General features: G+C 30.3%; 1 protein-coding gene across 2 annotated transcripts in view; it reads left to right on the top strand.

The window, feature by feature from the left end:
- LOC142325540 (uncharacterized) overlaps positions 1 to 27216 on the top strand; it is a 39775-nt gene extending 12559 nt beyond the window's left edge. Inside the window, exons 3-11 of one of the 2 annotated variants that reach the window (XM_075367415.1) lie at positions 1162 to 1242; positions 4604 to 4686; positions 7078 to 7243; positions 9879 to 9991; positions 14344 to 14517; positions 18119 to 18289; positions 19689 to 19739; positions 24133 to 24264; positions 26663 to 27216. In XM_075367415.1, the coding sequence (XP_075223530.1) occupies positions 1162 to 1242; positions 4604 to 4686; positions 7078 to 7243; positions 9879 to 9991; positions 14344 to 14517; positions 18119 to 18289; positions 19689 to 19739; positions 24133 to 24264; positions 26663 to 26842 (1151 nt within the window). In that variant the 3' untranslated portion in view covers positions 26843 to 27216. The remainder of the gene's footprint in view (positions 1 to 1161; positions 1243 to 4603; positions 4687 to 7077; positions 7244 to 9878; positions 9992 to 14343; positions 14518 to 18118; positions 18290 to 19688; positions 19740 to 24132; positions 24265 to 26662) is intronic. The other variant, XM_075367416.1, reaches the window with a different exon arrangement.

Genomic DNA, 27216 nt, shown 5'->3' with positions numbered 1-27216 from the left:
ACAAACTTCTGGTTAGAGGAGAGCCATTCTACAAATCAGACATCGGCAATGCATTATCTCTGATGAAACAAAATAGAACACTAGCCAACATTAATCCATTGGCATTACAAAAGGGAGTGAAAATAAAACAGTCAAAGTTCCATGATGTAGATAAGTTACTATCAAAGCAATACGGACCATTGATAGCTGATCTTTGGTTTTATTCATATTCATTATTTAATCACAATACCAGCTTGTAGAACAAAAGATTTTGATCCAGTTTTTGAACATTGAGAGATGAATTATGACCTTCATGTTTAATCTGAGTTTTTTGTATTGAATGTATTTATTTGTAATTTATTTGTTGGAATGTAAAATAAATCATCTTAACATCAAAAACATTCAGTAGGATTTTATTTTCCTTACCTCCTACACAATGTAAGATGCTAATTCAGACATTTCCAAAGTGTATAATTGCATAATTTGACTTTTACATTTTCAGGTGCTTAACCAGACATTTCCAAATTTTAAACCAAAATAACCACTTTACATTGAACATTACATCATTTATTTCATGTTCAAAAGTAGGTATTTGCCCTAAAGAATTATTAAAAAAAAATTTTATCTTGCTAAATCAAAAACTGTTTGTTTAGGAAGTTTTTTTTAATTTGTAGAAAATGCTGCAAAAGGGAAATATCTAGTTTTGCATTTGGACCCCTTTGCATGTTAGTTTTAAATTTCTTTGGATATCTTTAGTGCTTCTATAAAGCTTCTATGGCTTGCTTTATTGAAAAAAGAGTAATTTATTTACACAGTCTGTGAGAAAAACATTGTAATAAAAGTGTCACAATCAAATAGAAAGGATTAGATTGAATTTTTAACTAAAAAATTAAAAATTTTTAAAACTTAAATTTAATTAAAAATTTAGTTAAAATTTTTAACTAAAATTTTAGCTAAATTTAGTAACTTCAGTGTACTGTACTATGCATTTGTATGTAATTAAACTTTCCCTTTTTTCAATCTGTTTTATGTCCAATTAAAAATGTTTGTTTTATATTTTTGTCCATTGCATTTGCATAGAATCTATTAACCATGTAGTGTGTGCTTGCATGCTTAATTTTTTAACAGAAAAAAAATTTATCAAGATTGTTTCTGTATTTTCTTTAATGGAAAATAATACAGGAGGAAATTATGGGACATACTTGCCACCAGGAAGAGATATATTCATACAACATCCTTCTCTTTATGGAAATTATACGGAAGGTAACTTAGTTATAATCTGAAATTTAAAAATAAAAATAATACATTTTAGTTTTCTGTTTCATTTTTAGAGGAAAAGTGATAGTTAAAATATTTTTTTTTTAAGATTTATTTAAACGAATATTTATGTAAGAGTATGTCAGTTGCGCAATAGCCTTACAGTGGTAGGTGACCTGACATGAGTCACAAGCAACTCTTGAAAAAAAGCCTTCTTCAAGAAAAAAAAAATACTTAGGAATAAAAACCAATAATGAGAATAATATGTATGAGGAGAAATGAGCAATAAATTATTGGAAGAAAGTTTCATGTGCAATATCATAATACTTAAAATTTATAAAATATTAATAAAATCATATTAACATTTTACAGTACCGTTTACATACATCCTGAACAAGCAATTATGAAAAGGCACCCTATTTTCCCATCAGTTTACCTTCTGTGTGGCAGGTGTATTTTTGGCTGTCCTCCATTTATTTTTTGACTTACTGAGAAATCTTGAAGATTAAATTTTGATGTTAGAATTAAATTCATCCCAGGACCTGGTACTGCACCATTTGAATATAAAATTTACAAATAGTTTTTTCAATGACTGACAAATAGCATTAAAGAAGTGAAAGTTTGTAAGATACAGGTTTCTTGTGATGAATCTGTGGAAACAAGAATATTGGACAATGGGGACTTTTTATTCCAAAAATTACATACATTAAAAAATATACCACGGCAAACATGATAGTTTGCATCTGAGGGGCACATAAAAGTATTTATTACAGTAGTTTGTAATAAACTAGTTCCACTTTAACGGCTTAATATTTTTCCAGTGAATGTGTATGTTTTTGTTATGATTGTCTGTGCCATACTCAGTTCTGTACATGTGTTGATTTTTTTGTTATTATACATCTACTCCCTGTCTACTATGGTGTATGGGATTTATCCAGTTGTCAGATTGTACTTGACTATATATTACTTGAATTCGTTAAAAGTTTACAACTCAAATGGAAGTGAAGAAAACATGCTTAGCATGTTTGAAGGTAAGTTTATAAGATAAATAATCTCTCTTGAAGGAAGTAACTAGATAATTGGAAGGAATGATGAAGTGGTACAACTAATAAGCATTGAGGGGTATGGTGTGAACCTCATCGTGACTCAAAAAATGTTCGTTTGTGCAGTTGTAAAAAAATATTAAAGGAAATATTACCCAAGAATATGTTTTTATGGAAAAATGGGAAAAAGAGGTAGCCCAAGAAAATATGACTAAAAATTATTTAGAATAATATGCTCATGTTGAAGAATAGAGACTAACAAGTGTGGTGGTAAATTGTGGTGAAGATCAAGGACTACAAACAATAGTAGAGCTGGAAAGTAAGAAGTATGTGTAAAGCAGATAAAATCACTATTAAAAGAAAATAAAAGAAATGTGAAAATCAAACAGTCAGCCTAATTTATTGTTTATAATTCTGTATTAGAAGTGATAGCAATATTAATAATTTGTAGTAGTAATTTTTATCAAAATTACATTTCTGTCATCTGAAAGAATTTTAACTGATAATGAAAGTTATTAAACTTATGTATAATTATAGATTTATTTTTACTTCTTCCTAAAAGTATTATTTTACAAATTTAAGCATACATTTTATGCTTTTTTATGTCTCTGAGGATCTTTATTTGTTAGATTGGAAATTGAAAGGAGTAAGCCCTTCAAACTGGCCACAAGGGTGTTTTTGAATTTTTGTTCTTAAGCTCTTAGTTGTTCATTGTCCTTTGTCAGATTCTATTCTTCACTGACCAAGTTTCAACATTTTGCTTCTTAGGCAAAAGCCAAAACCCAAAATTTGCATATTGTATCCTGTATCCTATATTTTTCTTAAAAATTTGTTTGTAGAATTTCAGTCAGATTCCCAAAGTTTTTTTGTGCTTTTGAATAAAATGTCTTATTTTTATTAGAGCTGTCTCATTGTATGCTTATTGAGAGTTAGGATCAGGGTAGATATCCAATGCAGTCCCTTACAAAATTCTGATTGGGAAAATCTTATCTCCTGTGTTCCTCACTTAATTGAATTGTGTTTATAGCAAGAGACCTAATGATTTCATTTAATGGTTCTGGTCTAATAGCGCTTGAGTCCAGAGTCTTCTTTTTGCTTACAAGTCAGTTTTCTCAATTCCTTCACTTTTCAGAAATGAGTCCAATGAGTGATGAAATTTAGAACTGACTGATAATGCTTCTTAATTGGCTCAGATTTGAACCAGTTAGAGCTGATTGCCCTAAATATTGTCACGTGTTCGCGGCTCAATCAGGATATTGAGAGATGACAATTGAAAATGTTACAATATAATTACAATTTATTTGTTTAAAAGCAAGTAAAACAAGACAAAAAAATAATGACAATAGCAATAATAAACAACAATAATAATAGTAATCACAACCACAATAATAAACAGTGACTACATACAAAACAGAATTTAAAGTAATCGTCAGGATTTATTTACAGGTAGTTAAATGTTGAAAACCAGAATTCAGTCCCATTGACAAAAGACATTAGCGTGACCGCTGATCTTAACACTCTTTAACAACTAATCTTGTATTAACAACAACAGTACAACAGATAAAACAAGTATAAGTTCTTTCACTGAAAATACCATTGCTTGTTCACAAATAAAACTGCCCTAGCAATTTATATAAATGAATTTATTACGTTATCCTTTTCACTAATTGTGTTAACAATAACTCACTGAACAATTTCTTGTTTTCATGTACTGTCCACACTGGAATTACTTGTGATGTCACCTTAATTGTGTTGAACTTGTACGCACTAGAAATTTGCTCCTTCACTGAAATGCTGACCTCCTTGCAGGATACTCTTGCTTCAAACTCACATAATAACTCCCCACTTAAGACTCTCTCACAGAATTCATTTCAACTCATCTTCCCTGGCGTATTTATACTCCTATCCTCTTGACCCCAGTTGAGCGTGAGAACGATTGACCGAGCCCTTTTATTTTCCCATGCATTCCTACTCTGGGTCCAGTAACTCTTCTCATGGAATAACATCTGTTTAGATGTTAGCAGGCAATATTATGAAAAACGACTGTTAAATAGACTTGATAGCTTTACCAAAAGGGTTCCTTCTATCCCCTTTCTGGATCCTCCTATTATTATATTTTCTACTGCTGTCTTCTTAATTGGCAGAAATCTATTACTCAGGTCTGTTATACTGATCTTGTTACAACATCATTTGTCTCTCACGGATTTGTATAGCAATAATACTAAACGCCCATCAGCTAGTAAAGTAATGACTTCTATTATTGACAAGTATATAGATGTTCTTAATACTAAATCTATTAATGTTGTAATCTGTTTGATTTCCAGAAATGCTGTTTACTCAAATAGCAGAGATCTGTTCATTATCAGTTGAAGATATCAAAAAATTATTGAGTTTTGGACTTTTTAATGTAAGTATATACTTTGAATATTAAACTGAAGTGAATTTTGCTTATTCAAAATCAACTGATGTATTAGAATAATAAAAATATGGTTTCTTTACAGAAAATATGGTGATTGTTTATTGTTTAAGCCAATTTTTAATCTTATAAAATGAAAATTATTATTATGAAAGATGGATTAATGTAGTTCAATAAGAGATTAATAATTATTTAGCTCAGTTAGTAGTTCAATTTGGTTTTAGTCCATATTTTAGCATTGTCACTATTAACCATATTCTTTTGTTCCTTGACTATCATCAAAATTGTTGATTCATTGAACTGTATCATTTTTTATTTGAAACTTGATTAGAAAGATTTCAGAGAATGGCTCATTGTAAAAAAATTCCAGAATTTGTGGTTCTAGAGCAGGTTGTGGAAGGAATGTTGTCAGTTGACTACAATAATGTGGAACCTGCAGATAGAGGACATCTGAAAATTTTTTAGTTGATCAGAGTATGACAGGAGAATTTGCAGTATTTAGTGTGTTACTGTGTACCACTGTAATATTATAGTATTTATGGTAAATTTGTAGTATTTTTTTGTCATTTAAAAGACATAGTTTGAGTATTTGTTTGTTAGTTTCAGAACTGACATTGTTTCTGCAAGAGTAAAAATGTACTTTTAACTTCATTTAGTCTTCATTATTACATAGCTTTATTTATTTTTTATTAAAAAAAATTTCTTTGTCTTAAATAAAAAAAAATAAATAAAAGAGTAGTACAAAACAAAAACATTTTCTTACTAACTGTAGAGGTTAATGTTGAAACCTTTTCCATTTATAATTAGGTGGTCATAAAAACTTCATCATCATATTTGATTTTAATCTCTCATTTTTCTCAATGTACAGACAATCATAAGACAATGCAGAAGAAAAATCATCTCCTGACACATCAATTCTAACAAAATTTGGTTGCTACAAAAAGGGTGTATCATGAATGGTTATTTGAATGAGTTTACATTCAGTAAAGTGACATTCTTATGTCCACCTCGGACTTTAGGGATTTAAATAATTTTGCTCTTTTTTCTAGTTGCAGGACTAAAAGACCACTGAAGAGTGGGTAGAGATTATCCTCCTTTGTGGAAGACAAGAATTCTCTCATAGACAAGTTGCAAATGAATTTAATGTGAGGCATCCTCAGTAAGAGCCAGTATCATACACTACAGCTGGCAGACTGCTAGCAAAGTTCAAGGCTGCAGGTAGTGTTGCTGATACTAAAAGATCTGGACTCTTCATCTAAAAGATCTTGAGCGAGCATTTCAGAAGATGTAGGTTTTGGCCAAGGTATCTGCAAGTTCAAAAAATCAATTTGCCGAACAACTAACAAGCTTGAAAGTGGGTGTTTCTCGGTCAACAGTATGGAGGATCTTGCAAAAAAACAAGTATCATCCGTACAAGGTGCAAATGTTACACCACATGTCAGAAGACGATCCTGATTGCCATATGGAAATGTGCAATTGGTTTTTGATCCATTTGGATAAGAACAGAGTTTTTTCTAAAGTTATGTTTTCTGATGATGGCAACTTTTTGTAAATGGTGAGGTGAACCGACATAACTTATGGTATTGGTCCGACAGTAACCCTCACTGGTTTATCAACTGTAAGGAGCAAAGACTGATTGCGTCATGATTTGGTGTGGTTTATGAAAAGACTGGATCATTGGCCCCTACTTCTTTGACAGAATAGTTAACAGCAAAACTTACTTTGGCAATGTTAGGAAATGAATTACTGCTTGATTTTGATTTGCTGGGTTCTGGAAAACCAGGATGGTGCACCCTCACACTATGGTGCATAGGTTCATGATTGGCAAGATAAATACTATCCCCAGTGGACTGGTCGCAGGGGATGAGTGCAATGAGCTCCACGATCCCCAGATTTAAACCCTATGGATGGTGTTATGTGGGGTTGTGTAAAATCCCAGGTTTACATAATCAAGATCAGGGACATAAACAATCCGCAAAAGCGCATCACAACCGTGTACCAATCTGTAACACTAGACTTGGTGATCAACATTTTGTGGAACATGGGAGACTGTTTTTTATGTTTCAATAGAATATAATAGAATAGAACTCTCTTGAGGACTAACATAATTACTTAATCTTGGTAGATAAAAAAAAAAGTTGGATGCTTCAGGAGATTTAAGAAAAACTGTGGTACAAATGTGACAAGTTCTTACCAGCAGCTTATTATTAGTTTTAATTCAGGTAATGAGTAAATCGAAAAATAGATGCATAATGCATGTTATCTGTTTTTATATTTATTTATTCTATTAAAATCTCTTCCTGTGAAAAAATATATTGTAAGTGAAAAAAGCAGTAGTAATTGAGTATATGGTATTTATTGAAAATTGGAAATTTGTTTCAGTTTTATGCTACAGATAGAGATATACAGAATAGATTATCAAAATTTCTTTTTAATCTAATAGCTATTACAGAAGATAAAAATTGGACAAAACATGGATACCATTACTTAAGGAAAAAACTGTGGTTACCAGGATTTAATGATATAATTGGGGTGTTTTTAACATGGGGTAAGTGTAGATATTTTATTTTACAGTCTTTTATTAAATAATGTATATGCTGTTAGGAGACTAGAATTCTTTAGACCTATCATGAGGATGCAAGATTCAAGACTTCTGAAACAACTAGTACAGTACAATCTGGAATTGAAAAACAACAAAACAGGATGCAGATGAATCATAGAAATAAGAGAGGATCTGAAGGAAATCGGCCTTACACCAGAAGACTCCACAGATTCAAGGGCAAAAAGCTATGATAAAGTACTGGGAGGACAGCAAGGCCTAAACATTCCATCAGACTTGGATAATAAATAGACTAAACTGATTCTATGCGATCATAAAAGATAATAATAATAATATAAGCTATTTTGCATAACTTTTTATAGGTGACATGACATGAGATAAACATAGCTTATTATATAGAAAATGTTAAGCAATTTTTAAGAAAAATAATCACATGGTAGGCTTGTAGTTGGAATAGTGGATTTCTGTTACCTTCTTTACTGAACTAAATACAAGCATGGTGACCCTAAATACTAGATTTTTTTTATATTTAAAAAAATGTAAAAATATAATCTTAAATTATTGAAAAGAAAAATAATCAGGAAAATCAAGTGGAGTAAGATCCTTATTAATTCACCCTTTTGGCATTTTGTGTATATGTGACATAGTTAAGATTTTTAAATAACATTTTTCTTAGATTGGTCTACAGAGAGGTACAGTGGTGGGGAAGATTTAATTGTCAACTTATTATTAAACAGTTAATCTAATTAATTAAATTAGTTAAGTAACTAGATTAAATAAGCTAGTATTCCACTTACAGACCTAACAGTACAGTCTTGAGACTAGATTTCTTCTGTGGTACTGCAATATTTTTTTTTTTTAGAACATTGTTCTAAATACCTAGCCAGCCATATACTTGTTTTTGATTACCAACTTATTTTATCACTAGATAATAGTTTTTGATGGTAACTAAATTTTATTTACAAAATAATTGTTCCAATAGAAAGAGGCATATAGTGGACTTCCTTGATAGCATCGATTATGTCCATTATCCATTAGCAAGTAACAGCTGTTATAATAATTAAGTTATAATTGTATATTTAAACTGTTTATAATATTTCTAATGAAGCATTACATTACATTTATACTTACTTTTTGTCTGGCAAAACCTCCCATGAATTATGATAATTATGTTTTGCACTTTACCTTAATTTTCTTTTCACTAATTCAATTTTGTAGATAGCTCAATTTTTTAAATTCAATATAATATGATTCATTTAACCCTTAACTCATCACGTTGGGTCTATATGACCCGAGATACTACTTTATACTTAAAGGTTAATATTTGCCTCAATGTTATTAGGTTGGCAAGCCTGCTAATCTCGTAATTCATCCTAACTGTCAGTATCCAGCTTCCCTTAGTTTATGTAATATAAGTAACAGAAATAACCTATTTGACCCGACGCAACCAGTTGTGTTACACGATATAGCAAGATATTTTCTTAAAAATTTAGGCCACCTTTTAGCAAAAAATTTACTTGTAAAAAGGTATCTTACTCTGGGAAACCAAAAAAACTTGAAGAACAAAATAAAAATATATTTGAAGAACACGACATTATTGTAGTTGTTGTTCAACAACCAGACGAGCGAGATGTGCAAGTTAGACGGAAACGCAAATGCTGTCACCTCTGCCCGAGCACCAAGGACAATACATATAACATTGTTTGTGTGAAATGTGGGCACCATATGTGTAAAAATCACACTTCTTTTATTTGTAAAGATTGTGAACAATGTTAGTGTTGGAAATAAAGACTTTCTAACTCTGATATTATAAATTTAAGAAAAAATATATACAAATGTACTGCTCAGGACATCAATTTGACATCCAGGCAAATTGTCCATTGTTTACTTGTAGATGTTCGGCTCAGTTCAAATATTTTAATTTGGAAACATATCTACAGATGTGTTGTTAGTTTGTCTTCAATAATGAATTGGGAATAATTATATATTTACGATAGCAAATGCCAACTAAAATAAAGATCTTTATTTGTTACAAGGTTTTGTAATTTGTTTTTCTTTGATTATTTTGTTTTAAACAAGGAGATATTAATTTTTATTTGAATAAAAAATAGTTCCATTTTTGAATATAAGTATTCATTTCTTTGTAATTCCAATAATGTATTATCAATTTAATTTACGAATGTTCGGGTCATAGTGACCCAACACAACTAGTAATGTTATAAAAAGAGCATGACCAGTTAAAGGTGGTTAATGTTCTCAGAACTACCGGTAATATTGGTTTAACAAATAAAATTAAACCATTAATCAAATTCATTGATTGCATTGTATATATCAGAAGGTTAGCATTAATGAATCACTTAACGCTGTCTTTACAACAAAAAAATTAGCCATTCACCAAAAATATCTTTTGATAAGCATTATTAGATTTTTATTACACAACTTTTTGTTGTAAGACCATAATTTAAATCAAAGTAAAGAGGTTCATTTTATAGTCTTCACTTACCAGGATGCCTAGATGTTCCAAGTGTACTGCAGTTTGTAATATTACTTTATATATGATTTTTTTATTTTTTATTATGATATATTATTATGCTATGTTTCATACTTTTATTTTTTTTATTAGGAGGTACTCCAGAAACTCTGGGAGTAATTCTACCATTCAAAAAGTCTGAACTAAGTGATAAGGTGATAGTGAGTAATATAAATGAATTTCCAAATTCTTATCATGTGGAGGTGGTGAGTAGAACAAGTATAAATATACTTTACACATATTAACTTAATAGATTCAACATTTTGATTTACAGTAGTCATCCTTATTGGTTTTACTGATTGATGGTCAAATGTTGTCTTCATGGTTCTTATATATTTGTTATTTATTAGCTTTGGTCAGGAATAAAAATCCAAAGTACTACAAGTTTTGTTATAGTGTAGTACTGTATTTTTTATTATTCATATATGTACAACTTATAAATTGTATATTTATATATATTTTGTATATACACTATTCGCACGTTTACTGTACATTCAATTTTGTGCATTTTATAAAAATCATTAAAACCATTATATGCAACTTAAAGCGCTTCAAAAATGTAAACGCTTGACGTTAAAAGAAAACGTAACAGTTATAAACGTCTATGAAAAAAGAAAAACTCAGTGTCCATGATATGGCAAAATGTTTTGATGTCAGGAAAACTCAGATATATCATAAAAGCAAACTTGTATTTCTTAAAACACCAGTCCCAACAATTGACAATTTGACTTGAGTGGTTTTCCAATTTGAGTGGTTTTACAGAGTTCATGCTAATAAAATTCCGGTCTCTGGATCTTTGATGTGTGATAAAGCCCTAGAAATTGCTAAAGAACTCTGTTACAATGAGTTTAAAGCACAAGGGATTGGTTAAATTCCAAATTGGGGGCTGTAGATGAGAATTTGATATCAGAGTGGAAGGAAAAGTTAAATGAAATATGTGTGAATTATAATGAAAGAAACATTCTTAATTGTGATGAGACTGGTTTTTTCCAGGCTTTGCCTAGTAAAACAATGTGTTTGAAAGAGGAAAAATGAACAGAGGGAAGAAATAAAAAAAAAGTGTTATTTTGGTTATGAATATGTAGAAATTGAATGGTATTCAAATAAACAAAAATTGGATGATTAGGGACATAATGATGGACTGGTTGTTTTTTGATAATAGAATGGGAAGCCAAAATAGGGAAATCGTACTATTCTTGGACTCCCACGCTAACGTTAGCTTAGAAAATGTAAAATTGGTATTTTTCCTCCAAATACTACCGTAGTATGTCAATCGCTTGATGAGGGAATCATTCAGAACTTTATAATTCAGTACAGAAAAAAGGTGTTATGGTACTTATTGTCAACAATGAATAAAGTTACGAAAGCTGGATAAGCTTTCTAAAAGCATTGGTTTGTTGTATGCAGTTTTATGGATTCATATGGTAATAAAGCAGGTTACTACTACGACAGTGAGAAATTGTTTCAGTGAATTAACCTCAGTAGAAAATCATATTGGACATTGAAAATTTATTGAACAAAATGAAAATTCTGGGGGACAGAATTAATCACAAGAACATATTTGAACCATTTGGAAACTACAAAGAGTACTTGAATATTAAGTACCCAGATTGAAAACACACTCAACACAGAGGACATATTGACTGACATCTGTGATCTTGTTGCTGCCTCAGACTTGACTACTTACAAAACGGACGACAGTGACTTGATGATGAATGCAGATTTACCATTGCTAGTAAGGAAGCAACAGAAGAGTTTGAAAATTAAAGCAATATTTCTTAAAAAAAGGATTACCAGAAGGTGTTAATTTGTCAGAAGTCCAGTCACTTATTGAAAAAAATGTGTACCAGGACTTAGTTCAAACTAAAATAGACAGCTATTTTAAACAATCTGTGTATAAATTGTACATATCCATATTTTATTTTTACATTAATTTTTGTACATGTGTTTTTATTAATATTCTTGTATACTTTAGCTTGTAACTGAGCTGTATGGTACAGTAATTTTATTCCCTTATTTTGTTGGTCGATTACAGTAGTACAAATACTGTATGTAATATTATTCAATATGAATATTTTATTTAAATTACTTTTTTATTCAAATATGAACATAGAGGACAGTGTTTTATTTTTAGAAAAATAATAAAAAAGACTTGAACTATTACAGTTGATTTAATTAGCAACTAATTTTGTTTAAATTTTAATTTACATGAAATAAATACACAGTACTGCTGTTCTTTTCAAAGTGTTTTTTTTCTGAGCAATAACCTAACATAATACTGTATTCATATTTTTCTGAATAGTTCATGCCTCTAAGTAATGAATAGATTGTTCCTGAGCCATGTCCGATATTGGGAAATTTTACTGTACTATTCAATTATTTGAGTTAATTTTTTAAACATAGTATTACAATGAATGTTTATTAGTCCAAATTTGATTTGACCTATCTAAATGGTGAAATCAGCTGCTAAAGATTAGGACCTTCCTTTTAACAGTCCTTAAGTTGTTTGAGAGCCATGAATTATTGGGTAGATTGCTCAATTATTTCCCCTTCAAAAGCATATATTACTGTTGGCATATTAACCAAATAAGTATTACACTGTAAAGATAATACATACTCTTATTCTTCAGTAAGAACTATTATTCAACCAGGCTCATTAGAATTCAGGTCGTCCCCGGTTTGAATCTCGGTCAGGCATGGCATTTTCACATGCTACAAAAATTTCATTCATCTCATCCTCTGAAACAATATCTAATGGTGGTCCCGGAGTTAAAAAAAGGCTCATTAGAACGATTTCATTAATTTTAGAAAGAGAAAATATGAATGCAGCAGGTACTGAAAAGCCTATTTTGAAATCTCTAAATATGTTTGTGTCAATCAGTCTGAAAGAAATTGTTAATTTGCAATTTATAATCCACGAAAAATTACCATTACATACCCAAAAAGGAAATATGGGGGATTTAAAATTGTTTTCAAAATATATTCATAAAACTTTAAAAAAATATTATTTTGTTAATATTGCTTATACTGTAAAAATCTTTTATCATTGTTAATCATTAAATTTTCATATATGTTTTTCTTTCATTTCCATTAACCAAAGAATTTATAATATAAAACATAAATGTATTATAAAGAATACTTTACACAGATCAAAATATAAATACATTATATAAATTGCATCAAGTGATCTTAATCCATTTATAATGAAAAGGAGCTGCTACATTATTTAAATGGTTGATTTTTGAAAAAATCTTGACAACAGAACATTGTTACAAAGTGCAAAATAAATCTGATTGAAGATAACAAATAAATAAAATCAATACAAAAAAAAAAATATTTGAAAGATGGTAATTAAAAAATGTAGAGTACTTACTTTAACACATTAAACATTTATTCAAAAAACATTAGGTTTATATAATTGCTGTTAAAATTTTGTAATGGTTCAGAAGATCTTTAAAAATTATAGGTAATATGTTAAAAATAGTAACTGAAACATAGAAGTCAATTTCATTGATCTCTATGGTGGAATAACAGCATCTGGAAAAACCCCAGCCAAACTGGCATTTTTCATCACTACAAAATTAATTTACTATTAAAAAAACAGTAGTAGAAAGCTGTAATTGGGAGTAGACCTGTACTTATTGGAAATGTTTTTTCTTGTAAAGTTAGGTATTAAGCTATAAAATTTGAAAATGGTTCTGGTTTGATAGAAGTGAAAATTATTTTTTTAAAAGAATAAGTAGTAATTAGGTGATATTATTACCTGAACAGGTACATACATAAATTCAATAGCTTTCACAAGTTTATAGCCTCCCAAATTGATAATCATTCACAACTTTAATGAAAAGGATTTTAAAATTTTCATATAATTCATAAATAAAAGTAAAACTTAACCAGTTTTTTTTATAAGCTTTCATTTAACTTGCTTTAGTTATAATCAAATCTTGCAACTGCTATACCTTTTGATCTATCGTATGAAAATCAATGAAATTTGGTACACGTATGTAACTTCGATGACAATACAATACTACGGTGTTAGAATTTGGATATGAACCATGCGCTACCCCTACGCTATTCTCAATTTGATTTAATTATTTTTTACTTTTTAGAGGGTTTTTCTAATTTGTTTCCTTTTTTTATTAATGTTAATATTAGTTAAATAAAAGCTTTTTTAAAAAATAGTTTTTTATATGTAATTAAATATATTTTTGTTTAAATATAATTTTTTTTTGGTATTTGGTTTTTATTTTTTATTTATAGACAATTTGTAACTTTAAGATAGTTTTTATATTTCACCATTTTTTTTTTTAGATAAAAAGTTATTGCTGAAATAACCTTTATTGTCTTCAAAGTAATGCATGTGCCAATGAATGACAAGACAAAATTAAATTTCATGCATGCAAGTTGAAAGGCTCCAGTTTGCTGTGTTTTTTTGCTTTTATACAAAATAAAACATTCCAGATTTTTCTTATGAATTATTTTAATTTTAATTGTTTGAGTATGTTAAATAATTTTTTATTTTGCGATATGTAATCAGTATTTATTTTATTTTTTTCAGATAATGGATTTTATTATAAATTCAACTAAACATAAACATAAAAATTTGATAAAATTAATAATAATTTTAGTTCGTTGTGCATTAGATATAAAATTTTTACAACACAGATCAAAAATAAAAACTGGGATTGAACATCTTTTAGAAGTTTTTGACAGCAAATTGTTGAAAAATTCAGTAAGTAAATTGATTATTTTGATTATGAAAGTAGCATAATACTGTATTGCATCGTTACTGTATTTGGTTAGTAGTCAGTTTTAGTAATGATCAGCATATTTCAATCATTCAGTTGCCCCTGGATTCAGTTTCTGGCAAGATATGACTTATTTTATATTATTATTCTAAAAAAATAAAGGTAACTGATTCTACCCACAATTTTTCTTTTTTTTATGTATAAATTGGCAACAGTAAGGAAGCAATTATTTGAGGGGAAAATATGTTTTTCTGTGATCTATGAAATTGATTTATTAATGCAACTTCAGTCATTTACATTTTATTTTTGCTTGTTGATTTATACTTTATATATCTAGAGTGTAACTCATGACATGTATACAAACTTTGTGTAATATAGTTTTAAATAAATGTAATTTACCATCCTCAGCAAATTCTCAGAATTATTTGAATTTTTATTTTATTATGGATGATGTTTCTTGTTTGATACTATTATGAATAGAAACTTTTACGAATAAATGAATTTAAAATTGTATGATAAAACAGATACTTTCATTTAAAAAAGATAAAAAACACTTTCTTTTTAAAATTAAGAAGAAAGTAAATACTATCTTTCAATTTTTTAGTTTGACATCAATTTCTATGCTAATTAGCGCTAATAGAAATGTGCTACACAGGTCAGTTTCAATGAACGTAGGTCGTACAGGACGTTAAAGCAGCAGTTACAAGTTCTCCTCATACATCTTTGCATAGACTAAGTAGGGAAAAGAATATTTCACTTGGTTCAGCTCACACTGCAGTAAGGGGAATGTTAAAATGTTATCTGTATTGAGTGCAGGTTTTCCATGGGCTAACTAATGCTGATTATGCTAAGAGTGTTCACTATTGCCAGTGGTTCAAGAACTTTATTAGAGAGAACACTGGCATTTTAGAAGTGTTTATCACAGTTGAAGCATGGTCTGATCTTGGTGCATGTAGCAGATAGTAATTGTTGTTTTAATTTAATTAGATTATGTAATATTTTATTGTGGTTATGCGGTGTTTTTATATTACTGGTTTTTAGTTTCTAATTTAATTTTTTGTTTTTATATTTATTTATTTATAATATACATATCATGTCAAGAATGCTGATGATGATATTCATTTGCATCCAAAAAAAAAGTGTTGAGTATGTTAACAGTCAGAACTATTGGACCTTTCTTTCTTTTTCCTGTTTAGCCTCCGGTAACTACCGTCTAGCTAATTCTTCAGAGGATGAATGAGGATGATATGTATGAGTATAAATGAAGTGTAGTCTAGTACATTCTCAGTTCGACCATTCCTGAGATGTGTGGTTAATTGAAACCCAACCACCAAAGAACACCGGTATCCACGATCTAGTATTCAAATCCGTGTAAAAATAATTGACTTTACTAGGACTTGAACGCTGGAACTCTCGAGAACTATTGGACCTGGGATACTGAAAACCTACACATTTTCTTTAAATCTCTTCTACACCCACAGAAAATAGGTATATGGTGTGCAGTTTCAAGGTGATAAGTAATAGAACCCTTGTTTTTTAAAAAAAACCTGTGATCTTGCTGTCTATCAAGAAAATATCCAACAATTCACAGCCTTACCGCAAGAGTGTGAGTGTGACTGCTGGTTGCAACAGGACAGCACCACTTGCTCGCTCTACTATGGAGATTCAGGATTTTTTTTTGGAGAAAGAATCATTTCTAAAGGATTCTGGTCACAAAGATTCCCTGATCTGACTAGTCCAGACTTCTTTCTGGGTGATTACTTAAAAGAGATTGTTTATTGGAGCAATCCACATACCCTGAAGGAATGAAGATAAACATTACCAATGCCATCCGGGAAATTAAATCAGAGATCAGCTAATAAGACTAGCCAGGAAGATGGAAGTGATGGGGCATCTTTTTAAGTTAAACACTGTATATAAGAGGTGTAGAAGTTCCAGTTCACTAATAAAGTTGCTTAAATGGCTGACAAAGATTGGTGTCATGTTAGAGTTCAAAATGGACTGAGTCAGGGTGATATCTGTGCATCATGTCTTGTTCAATTTGGCTCTTGAAAGAGTTGCAAGAGATTCCCAAATTACTAGCAGAGGAAACTTACATGACAAGATTATACAGTAGTCCTAGTAGTGGTGGAAGTAGATATTAGGGTGAAAAAGTTATACTTTGCATAGGTTGCACAGATTAATGAGAAAAAGGCGTAGGTAATGACTGTTTCTAACTCAGATGTGGTCACCATTAGTAATAGATGACAAATCACACTGCATGATAAATAATTTGAAATTATTTTCCACTTTGGTTACATTATTTTGTAGCACTTACTTTTCCAAATTTTGTAACTACCTAAAAATCAATGCATTGAGTTATGCAGTTTAGTTAACACTAATTACGTCTATTCTTACTTATGGTTGTAAAGCATGGGCATCTACACAGTTGTTCTAAGTACCGCTGTCCCATATAAAATGCAACCCATCTATGTCAGTAGGTATATTTAAATAAAAAAAGGCATTTGTAAGTTATTAAATTATTTTATTTCCAAACTTACCAGTACCTTAAATTCTAGAGTAAATATTGGAAATGGCCACCATCTTCATGAATACATGCTTCCACACTTTTCACTGTTTCTTGCAACTGTTTTCATAGTTTGTGGGTTGCTATTTAAAAAGCTTGTTTGATATTGACCTTTGGTTGTTGTTTGTTGTTGTAGGCTTTTTCTTTGAGGTAACCGCAAAAAAAAATTGAAGATCTCAATGTTCATAAACCATGACCAACAAAGAATTCATTAACAAAATCAGAAGTTAAATGTGTATAGTGTGATGTTGCACAGTCACGTTGGAACCAGCAGTATTGATCTTCCTCCTGCAGTGAATTGCAATAAAATATTCTGATATTGTTCTGCAGTAATGATGTACTCAAAGAAAAAAAGACCAATAATTTTTTTCATGATATCGCACACCATTAATCCCAATCTTCTGCAGGTTCAATTGTTTTTCATGATACATGTGGAGATTTTCAGCAGTCCAAATCCTACTCTTATGGCAGTTTACATAGCCGTGCAGATAAAACCATGCCGTCTGAAAAAAATTTGAGCCCATAACATGAATACCCTCACGCATGAATTGACAAAACCAATGACAATATGCTAGCTGTTTTTCTTGCTAGATCAAGAAGGTGAAGTATTTGAATTTGATAAGTTGTTAGTTTAATTTTTTTGTTGCCTGATGATGCTTGATTTTGGTAAATTAATTTCAGCTGACAAGTGTCTTAATTGATTTTGATTGACAAGTCTTTGATTTCAGCACCTGTGTCTGCATTCAACACTGCCATTGATCTTTTGTGTTCCTTGTTATTAACAGAACCTGTCTCTCTAAATTTAGCCACTAACCTCAAAACCGATGTCTTGTTAGATGCTGGTTTATCATGCTACTTAAGACAAGCTTCATTGAGAATATATTGGTAGTAAATGTTTTGCAAAAATGTAAATAAATTGAAGAAAGGCTCTATATAATCAGTTGATGGCAATACATTGGTCAGAGAGGTCATTAAGATATTTTTTATGCATTAAGTTATACAAAGGTTTTCTCTTGTAGATATTAGAAATATGTAATGAACTGAGCTTTGAGAAGGAGCATTTACCAAACGCAGTAAATATTTGCACACAAGTGCTTCCTAGAACAAAACGTGGCAATGAACTGGCATTGTGTATCTCATTTAATCTCCTAAGACTGACATCAAAGTTAATTAAAGTACAGCAAAATGAGGTATGTTACTTAAAAAAAGTTTATTTTTAATGGTATTTAAATTATAATGCACATTCTAAAAAGAAGCCCTCAGTAAATGATTATACATCATATTGTCCGCATTTAGAAAAAACTCACCAAATTAATGCCTGTCATTAATCATTTACATTTAAAGTAAAACATAATAAAATACAGCTTTTGTTCTCTTTTATTGATGTGTGGAATTTCCAAGTCCGATATCTTTCGCAAACAACTCTATAAAAATTTACTTATGGACTTCTTTTATCTTTACATTCAATAATGGAAGACATTAAAAAAAATACATCTATCTCAATATTAAATTGGTTTTAACCTGAGTGGTTTTATATAAATATTGAAAATATTTTTTATCAAATTTCAATATTTATCAAGAAAATCAAAAAATTATTTTTAATAAATTTTCATATAGCTTCTGAAGATTGCTTCATATTAAATCTGGCTAGATATAGTTACTGATAAGCAAGCAAAATATTACTTTAAGCCATATTTGATGGACTGTGATTTATTTTTAGATGTTAAGACCATTTAACTATTTGCAATATGTAAATGTAAAAACAAATCTATCCCCAAATAGCAATTCAATTTTTAAGTAAACTTAAACAAAAATTAAGCCTCCATATTGGAATGATTTAAAATGAATCAAATTTTATTACAGTATTATCCACATTTTTTGGTAGTTTATATGTAAATATAATAGCAGTATATTGGAGCTAAGGCCTTGTAAAAGCATATTGTTCTACTAAATGTAATATTGTATAGAAATTATTAATTACAAGCGAATTGAAATTATTTTATCTAGTATTAACGATAAAATCGTAAAATGCATTGCTGTTGGTTATATAAAATTTCTTCCTAATACAAAAGATAAAAATACTGGTCAGTGACTGTACCTTTTACCTTTATTTTGTTGTATCTTCAATAAGGGTGTGATAAAATAAAGTGACTGATTGATAGTTTGCAATCACCTGTCTATATAAATTGTTTCCGCTAAGGATCTTCTTAGAAATATTTATGGCTTTTTGAAGCTAGAGAAAATTTGATGAGGACTTTCTTTTTTATACATGCAGAAAAAACTGCATTAATGGCTTGTTATATTGGCCATAAAGGGTTTGGATCTATCCTCAGTAGATCTTCGAATGTAGATCTACATTCAAAGATTATATTTTTCAGTTCCACAACCTGAAAAAAAATTACCTGGGGAACTGAAAAAGAAAGTGATTTGTATCTCAGACAGTGGTTACAGTGTATATGAGAATGTAACCCTAAAGGAATTATGTAATTCTAAAGTTGTGTAGAAATATTTGACTTTCTCCTGAGAAACAAGTGAAGTAACAAAATTTGTTGATATTTTTTAAAACTTATTATCTTATTTCTTTTTTAGGATGATGATAAAAAGGATGAAACTGTTTCAGAGTGTGACTGTAAATACGGAGTAAGTTTCTTTACATTATTTTAATATTTTACTAGATTTAATAAAAAAAGAATTTGATTCTTTCTGGTCAAACTGTCCTATCCATTGTGTAATACAAGTGGAGGAGATATTCATTTATAATATCATTATTTGCAGAACTATAAATATATGTTATCATTGTGTGGCATAATAATAATCTAATTATTATCATTTTAACCAGTTCTACCAGCTTGCTGCCAGATATCTCTCTCTCTCCCCTCTTTCTCTCTCTCCCCTCTCTCTCTTTTTATTATACAGACAAAGATCAAAGCAGTAATTAACAAGAGATGGCTGCCAAGGGTGGTAATAACATTGAGTAACAGTAAGGGCTGGAGGTAATTGTATATTTAGAGCTGAAAAAAGACACTGAGCTCTGATGGCTAGGGAAACAGTAGATCTAGGCTGTTCCTGGTAATGATTAACATGCTGGTTTGAGAATAACACATCAAGGATGAGTCAGTTGCACTTTAATGCAAGCCACATAGGAGCATATCATTTATTGTCGTCCATTACAAAGAGATGGCTCACCATTGTCTACCAGCAGACTTACTACAGGGCTTGACTGAAATGCACCCGTAGCAAGATGTATAATTGGACTGCATCGAGCATCTTTAGAGCGGTGGCCTGCGCAGACAAATAAACTACTGTAGTCTAAGCAGGAACGGATCAGAGCTTGGTAGAAGCGCAACATGTACATATGATCAACTCTGTAACAGGTATTAGACAGAACTCTCAGTATATCTTACATTTTTAGACATTTTACTATCAGCCCCTTTAAATGTGTTACTGATCAAGCCACATACCTACAAGTCCAACCCACGTGAATGCCTTTACTGGTTCACCATGTAAATATAATTGAGGATCAACATGTTCTTTCAACCGGGAAAAGCAAATGCACATAGTTTTTTCTGAGGAAAATGTGAATCCAGTAAATTTACACCATGATTCTAAATAGGTTATTGTGTTTTCAAACAGCCTCTCATCTGTAGCTAATGTTCTACATGCTTTGTAAATAGAAAAACCATCTACAAATAAAGAACACAACGGATTTATTAACGCAGTTTGTTATACTATTTGACTACAGCAAACAAAACAATACTTGAGGAAACCTGTGATAAATGCAAGGAGATTACCTTTTATACCCTATTCATGAAGTGTGTTAAGGATTCTTTCCTCCTTATCGTGTCTTATGCCTTATGCCTTTTGCAAATTGAAAAATACAGCAACCAGCCATTTGTGAAATAAAAAGGCATTCTGAATAGCAGCCTCTAAGGCAACTATGTGATCAATAGACAATATACACTGGCAGAAACCATATATTTCTGGGGCAATTAGGGTGTTTCTCTCAAGGTACCACAGTAGACAACATTTTATCATTCATTTCATCGCACAGGTCAAGGAGATAAACGATAACTTATGGGGCATGTTTTATCTTTACCAGGTTTCATTACAGGTATCACCAGTGCCTCTAATCAAGAATCTGGTCAGAGAATATTCTATTATAGATATACAAAAGATATGTAGTGCACTCACTATCTGGGAGGTGTGATAACGTACTGAGCCTAATATTACCATATCTGGGGGAAGTATCATGAGAATTATTCAAGGCATACCTTATTTTATAAGAAAAGAGTATATTTAATTTAGTTTGCGAGTCTTCTATCATTAACGGGATATTTTCTACCTGCAACTTATTTCTCATGAACTCAGGACAATGCAAGTGAAACTGCCATTAACTGGTGTGGTAACAAGGTCTCTTGCCACTTTGCAGTCCAGTTAGCTGCGGTGAATATACTGATCGACACATAGTTCAAACCTTTCTCAATAAAACAGATGATTGTGTTGTACGATAAATGAATTTAATGTAATTTAGCCAAGATTTCCTTTTAGAACTCGAAAGACTTGATGGCAAAAAGTCCTTGTATTGTGGAAGACTCGGAGTAATTCAGGTGTCAGTTTCGATTGAAATTACATAAAGCCCTACACTGATCTCTTAGTGCACACTTGCAGTCTTTATCCCACCAAGGAACAGCAGGCCCTTGGCTTTCCAGATGTGAAAGGGATGAATTCATTCGTGCTATTGAGAATTTGGTGTGTAAACTTGGCAATGTAGTGGATTGCAATACCGCTTTTTGTCATACTGGCTGAAGAAATTACTGACTGAGATTACAACCAATCTATGATTGCTTCCAAAGAAGTTTTTGGAAACGCATCAAGTAAGGCATGAAAGTTGAGTATCTGAACATAAGGACAGATCAGTGCATGAAAATGTACCTGATAAAGATGATGCAAATGTGCATGATCCATTGTTCAATAAGCAGGGATCTAAATTCTTCAACAATAGTTCCTTGGGATGAACACAACGTTGAGCCCCAAGAGTAGTGATGGGCATTGAAGTCACCAATTATTATGCAAGGTAAGGGATTCTGTGAAAACAGACTGGACAGATCATCTTCAGTGATTGCAGAATTTGGGAAAGGTATAACTTTCTATTTCTAAACTAAGGAATAAATTGATTTATGGTTGTCATTGTATGCTGAAATTATTTTTCAAATGAAAAAGGTTCAATAAATCCTTTTTTAAGATTCATTTCTCACTTAATAAAATGATAGTTCTCAACCATGAAGGGTGACAGCATTTATATACAGAGTTATCATAAAAGAATGGTGCGGTTTTGAACATGGTTTAAATTAAAACAGAATTACTTACAGTTTGTTTTTTATTTTTCAAATTTGTCGTCTCAAACATTTTTTTACATAATTAATCAATTTCAATATGTGCGCCCTTAGTTGCTCGAGAAATGTCCAAACAATACTCAACTTCTCTCCAAACATTAGTTAACATTTTTTCGTTAATGGTCGTCATTGCTTCATTAATCCTGTTTTTTTTTAAGCGGTTTAGGCCGCAAATTTTTTGTGTATAAACAATGCTTTTGATGTACCCCCACAAGAAAAAATCGCAAGGTGTCTAGGTCTGGACTCCTTGGAGGCCAAAGTATGGGTCCTTGTCGGCCTATCCATCGATCTCCAAATTTTTCGTTCAAAGCATCAGTGACCAATGCAGTGCGGGGGAGCACCATCTTGTTGGAAATGAAGTTGATGAATGTTTTTGAGTTCATCCAAGTTAATGTTTTTGGTTAACATATCAAGTTACACAACTCCATTAATTGTTTTTTCAGCAAAGAAGAAAAGCCCTATTACACGATTTTTCATCACACCACACCAAACATTAACTTAAGGCGAATCGCATTGTTTCTCAATAATTGCGTGCGGGTTGTCAGAGCCCCATATTCGTGAATTGTGTCTGTTAACACATCCATTCACATGGAATGTAGTTTCATCTGTAAAAATTATGTCATCTAAAAATGATTTGTTTTCACTTATTCTGTCAACAGTGAAATTGTAACGTTTTACACCATCATTGGGTTTCAATTCCTGCAGTATCTGGATTTTATAAGTGTATAATTTCAGTTTTTTATGTAAAACTTTGTGAACTGTTGATTTTGGAATACCTAGTTCGACGCTTCGACAGGGGATGGACTTCCCAGGACTTCTAATTGTCGTCGATTGTCTAATTAGTTCAATCGTTTCATCTGGTACACTTGGTCTGCCGGTTGATTTCTGTTTCTTAACCGATCCAGTTTCTTCAAATTGTTTGAACCAACGTGTTATGTTATTTTTGTGTGGTGGATCTCTTTCGAATTCATGTCGAAACGCACGTTGAACTAAAATTACGGATTTTAATTCAGCCATCAATAAAACACACTTTGCTTTGTCTTTATCCAAGAACATAGTAACTCGCTAAACTCACCGCAACAACAATACAAGAACTGATGTTGTGGTTACAACTGCTGATAGCCTAAAATTGTATATTTTAGAAAAATTTGTATATTTAAGAAAAAATATTATCTCTCTGCACAAGCATAAACATGCAGTCCAATTATCAAACTTAAAAGTAGAAAAACAACTTTAATAATATAATGAATTAAATAATAAAATTTTCAGTTATGTTCTAGTATAAGTAAATAGAAAAACAAGATTAACTTATGAAAGAATAGCATTAACAATTAAAATAAGGAAAAACATTAACAAAAATATTAAAAATAAAATAAAAATTCTTTGGGGCTCTCAGTGGGAGTCAAAATCCTGAAATTTATATATATACAATTATGTATATTTGTATGTAAATTCAGTTTCTAGCATTACATAATACTGTAAATGACGGTGGGAATGTTTTTAGTGAGAGGAGGAAGGTATGAAATACATTATAATATTCTGTATGACTTGACATGTTAAGGCAAAAGAAATAAATCTTCATAAATTATTTATAAAATAAATGTATTATTATTTTAATTATCAGTATTATTTTTTAACAGTTGGAAGAGCTGTTAACATTAGTAAGAAACTGTCGGAATTTGTGGACTATGAAATTATGTTTTGTGTACTTCATTGTTTTATTGATGAATGATATGGTTAATCGTCAAGGTGAAGAAATGAGAGAGAAAGTGGTAAGTAACTATAAGATTAATACATTTGTATTCTTGTACAACCAGTTTTCAAAAGGAAATTTAAAAATACAAAATTATATATTTTACAGTATAAGTATTTTTGTTTTTATTACTTAAACTATTGAATTACTCTGCTACTTGTATAAAATAATGATAAAAACAAATCAAGAAAAATGAAGAATTTTTTTGAAATATAATTTTAATCAGTTTTCTGAATAACTAAGATAATTTTTTTTTAAACTAAAAAAATTATCTTGTGAAACAAGAAATTTTCCCCCACATTTTTTCACTACTTTTGTGCTATACATTAGTACAGTTAGTATACTATATGCATATGTATATGTACTATGTACACATACATATACGAAATATGTACTATGTACATATACATATACGAAATATGTACTATGTACATATACATATACATATGTACACATCATATGAAAAGTAGCCCTACATGCTAATCATACTTTTCATCGTAAATTTACTTACTTGAGAGAACTTTGTATTTAATCAGTCACTCCTAACAAATGATAATGCACCCTATGAAGCATGACCATGATTGTGAGGTATATCACACAAATTATTTTAAGCCTGTTTACTTATAATGTTTTTATAATTTAGGTCAATTCAGGATAAATGAAAGAAACAATTTTACAGTGACAGTAGAGCATCAATATTCATTTGTGTATCCTAAAATTGCAAGACAATTCAAAAAAATAAAGAAAATTTTAATTAAAAATAAAAAAATCAACTTGAGATAAAATCATCAAATTGAAATTTTGTTACTAATAATACTTATCACAAATCCCAACAACAACCCTATTTTTCAATTATATACAAAGCAGAACTTTTCCCAGGTTTGAAATTAAAGGATCTTCATAAAGTCATGTAATCTATGTGTAAAACAAACTATACTTATTTAATGACAGAATTATTTAATTGTATAATACAGGAAACTACGCAAACTTTTTTTAATTTTGTTCCTTTGCTCAATAAATGTACACCTTGAGCTTTGATGCACTGGTGTCAACTCTTTTTTTTTATATTCAGTGCTATTTTCTTAGAGTTCTACACTAATGTTAGATATTCTTTAGTATTTTAATTCATTCAAAATGTGAAGGTTAGTCTTTAAACAGTATTTTTTAGATGATTCCATAAATAAAAATTTAGTTGCAAGATATCTGGGGACCGTGGAGACCTTATTTTGTTGGAAACCGAAAAATTTACAGATTGGCAGTATGGTATGTAATCACCACTTTTCCTTTTCAACATCAAGCTGAAGAGAGCAAACTTCAGTTTTATTACAAAAGAGCAATTAATGCTCTTTCATGATAAATGTGAGGATTCTCAGAACTCCATACACTACAGTTAATGTATCCAAGAAGATGAGACCAAGCTTCATCTGAATAAAAAAAAAACCTTGTTCAAAACATGTACAACCATCGTGAATGAAACATTTGAATCACCTACAGTACTGAAGTCATTTGTTAATCAGATTTTTCAAAATCTTGCACTACTTGAGTTTACTACAGATGTAACTTGATTTTTTTTTTTTGTAGCTTTGTAAACAACCCTAACAAAAGTCAGTCTGTTGAGATTATATCCTAAATGATTTTCATAGAAAACCTAAGAGATTTATAGATGTCATGCACTGTCATCATTTTTGTCCATGCATTTATTCATGTCATTATTTATTATCGTGCAAACGGAATGAGTACTACCTTTATGATCAGCTACATTTTCTGTCTTACAAAATCTAGGCACTAAACAGAAAGTTGTTAATTTATTTGGTAATGCATTATTATAAAAATTAGCTGTAAAAACATTCTGGCATTTTAAGTAAATGATTAAATAATGTTCAACAATAAATATACTGGACTTATGTAAACAGCTGCTTGATTTTCATTTTGGCTGTGAACTAGTGACACAGACTGAGGGACAAGTCATCTGATTTTGTTTATTACAGTCTTGGCAAAATATCTGTCTAAACAAGAATCCTGAAACAAGTATAGGTTCGGGGCCAGTTTAGGTTGTGTGGCTTTATGAACACTCTGTGTAACTTCACTTCTTGTTCTGAACTATAAGGACAATGACTAATTAGTCATTGGAAGTATGGATTTCCACGCTTCTAGATCTTAATGACACAGTGGTTAGTTTGATGTTATTCAATACTACTCAGGGATAATAAGAAACTGTAGTACCAGAAACAAACAGTTCAGTTTCATACACAATTTAGTGATCAGTTGTACAGCTTAGTTGCATACTCGTCGAATTCAGGGCCACTGATTCATACAGGCCCTATACATACATAGATAAGTAAATACTGTATCATTAAGTATAAGTTTTTCTACTAAGTAAACAAATAAGTGTTAATACTGAATCATCTTTTTTACAGGAAATTTTTAATCAGCTATGTATTGAACTATATAAGGTGAAGCAAAAGCAGTCACAACTGAATAACTTGTTAAATGATGATTATATTTGTTTTACAGATTTAATTTCTAAAGTAATATCAGACTGGGAATTAATAATTCGATCTAATCCAATTCAGTTATTGAAAAATGTGTGTGGTTAATGTTACTGATGTAAATAATAGGTTGTTTGACAATTTTACTACTATACAAAAGTCAGTCACCTTGTAAAACTGTAATTCTGCATTTTTTTAATTAAATTTCTATCTTTTTGTTGATGATGAGATAAATTTATTAATGTTTTGCTTTTTATTTTAAGTAAATAAAAAAAAAAACTTTAAACACACTTAAACATCGAATAAGTCTCTTTTGTCATTTTTAAGTCTCTTCTGTTGAAAATTATTCAAATATATTAAAAAAATTCACTTAATGTGTCTACCAAAGTACGTATAATTTTGAGTTTTATAAAATCAAATGTAAATATGTGTAGATTGATCTCATATTTCTTATCTTTATATTTTTAAGGTGATTGATTGCC

Source organism: Lycorma delicatula, chromosome 5 (assembly GCF_047948215.1).
Source record: "Lycorma delicatula isolate Av1 chromosome 5, ASM4794821v1, whole genome shotgun sequence".
In the NCBI taxonomy this organism is placed as follows: domain Eukaryota; kingdom Metazoa; phylum Arthropoda; class Insecta; order Hemiptera; family Fulgoridae; genus Lycorma; species Lycorma delicatula.
The sequence above is the reverse complement of the archived record's forward strand: the minus strand, read 5'-3'. Positions and strand labels throughout refer to the sequence as shown.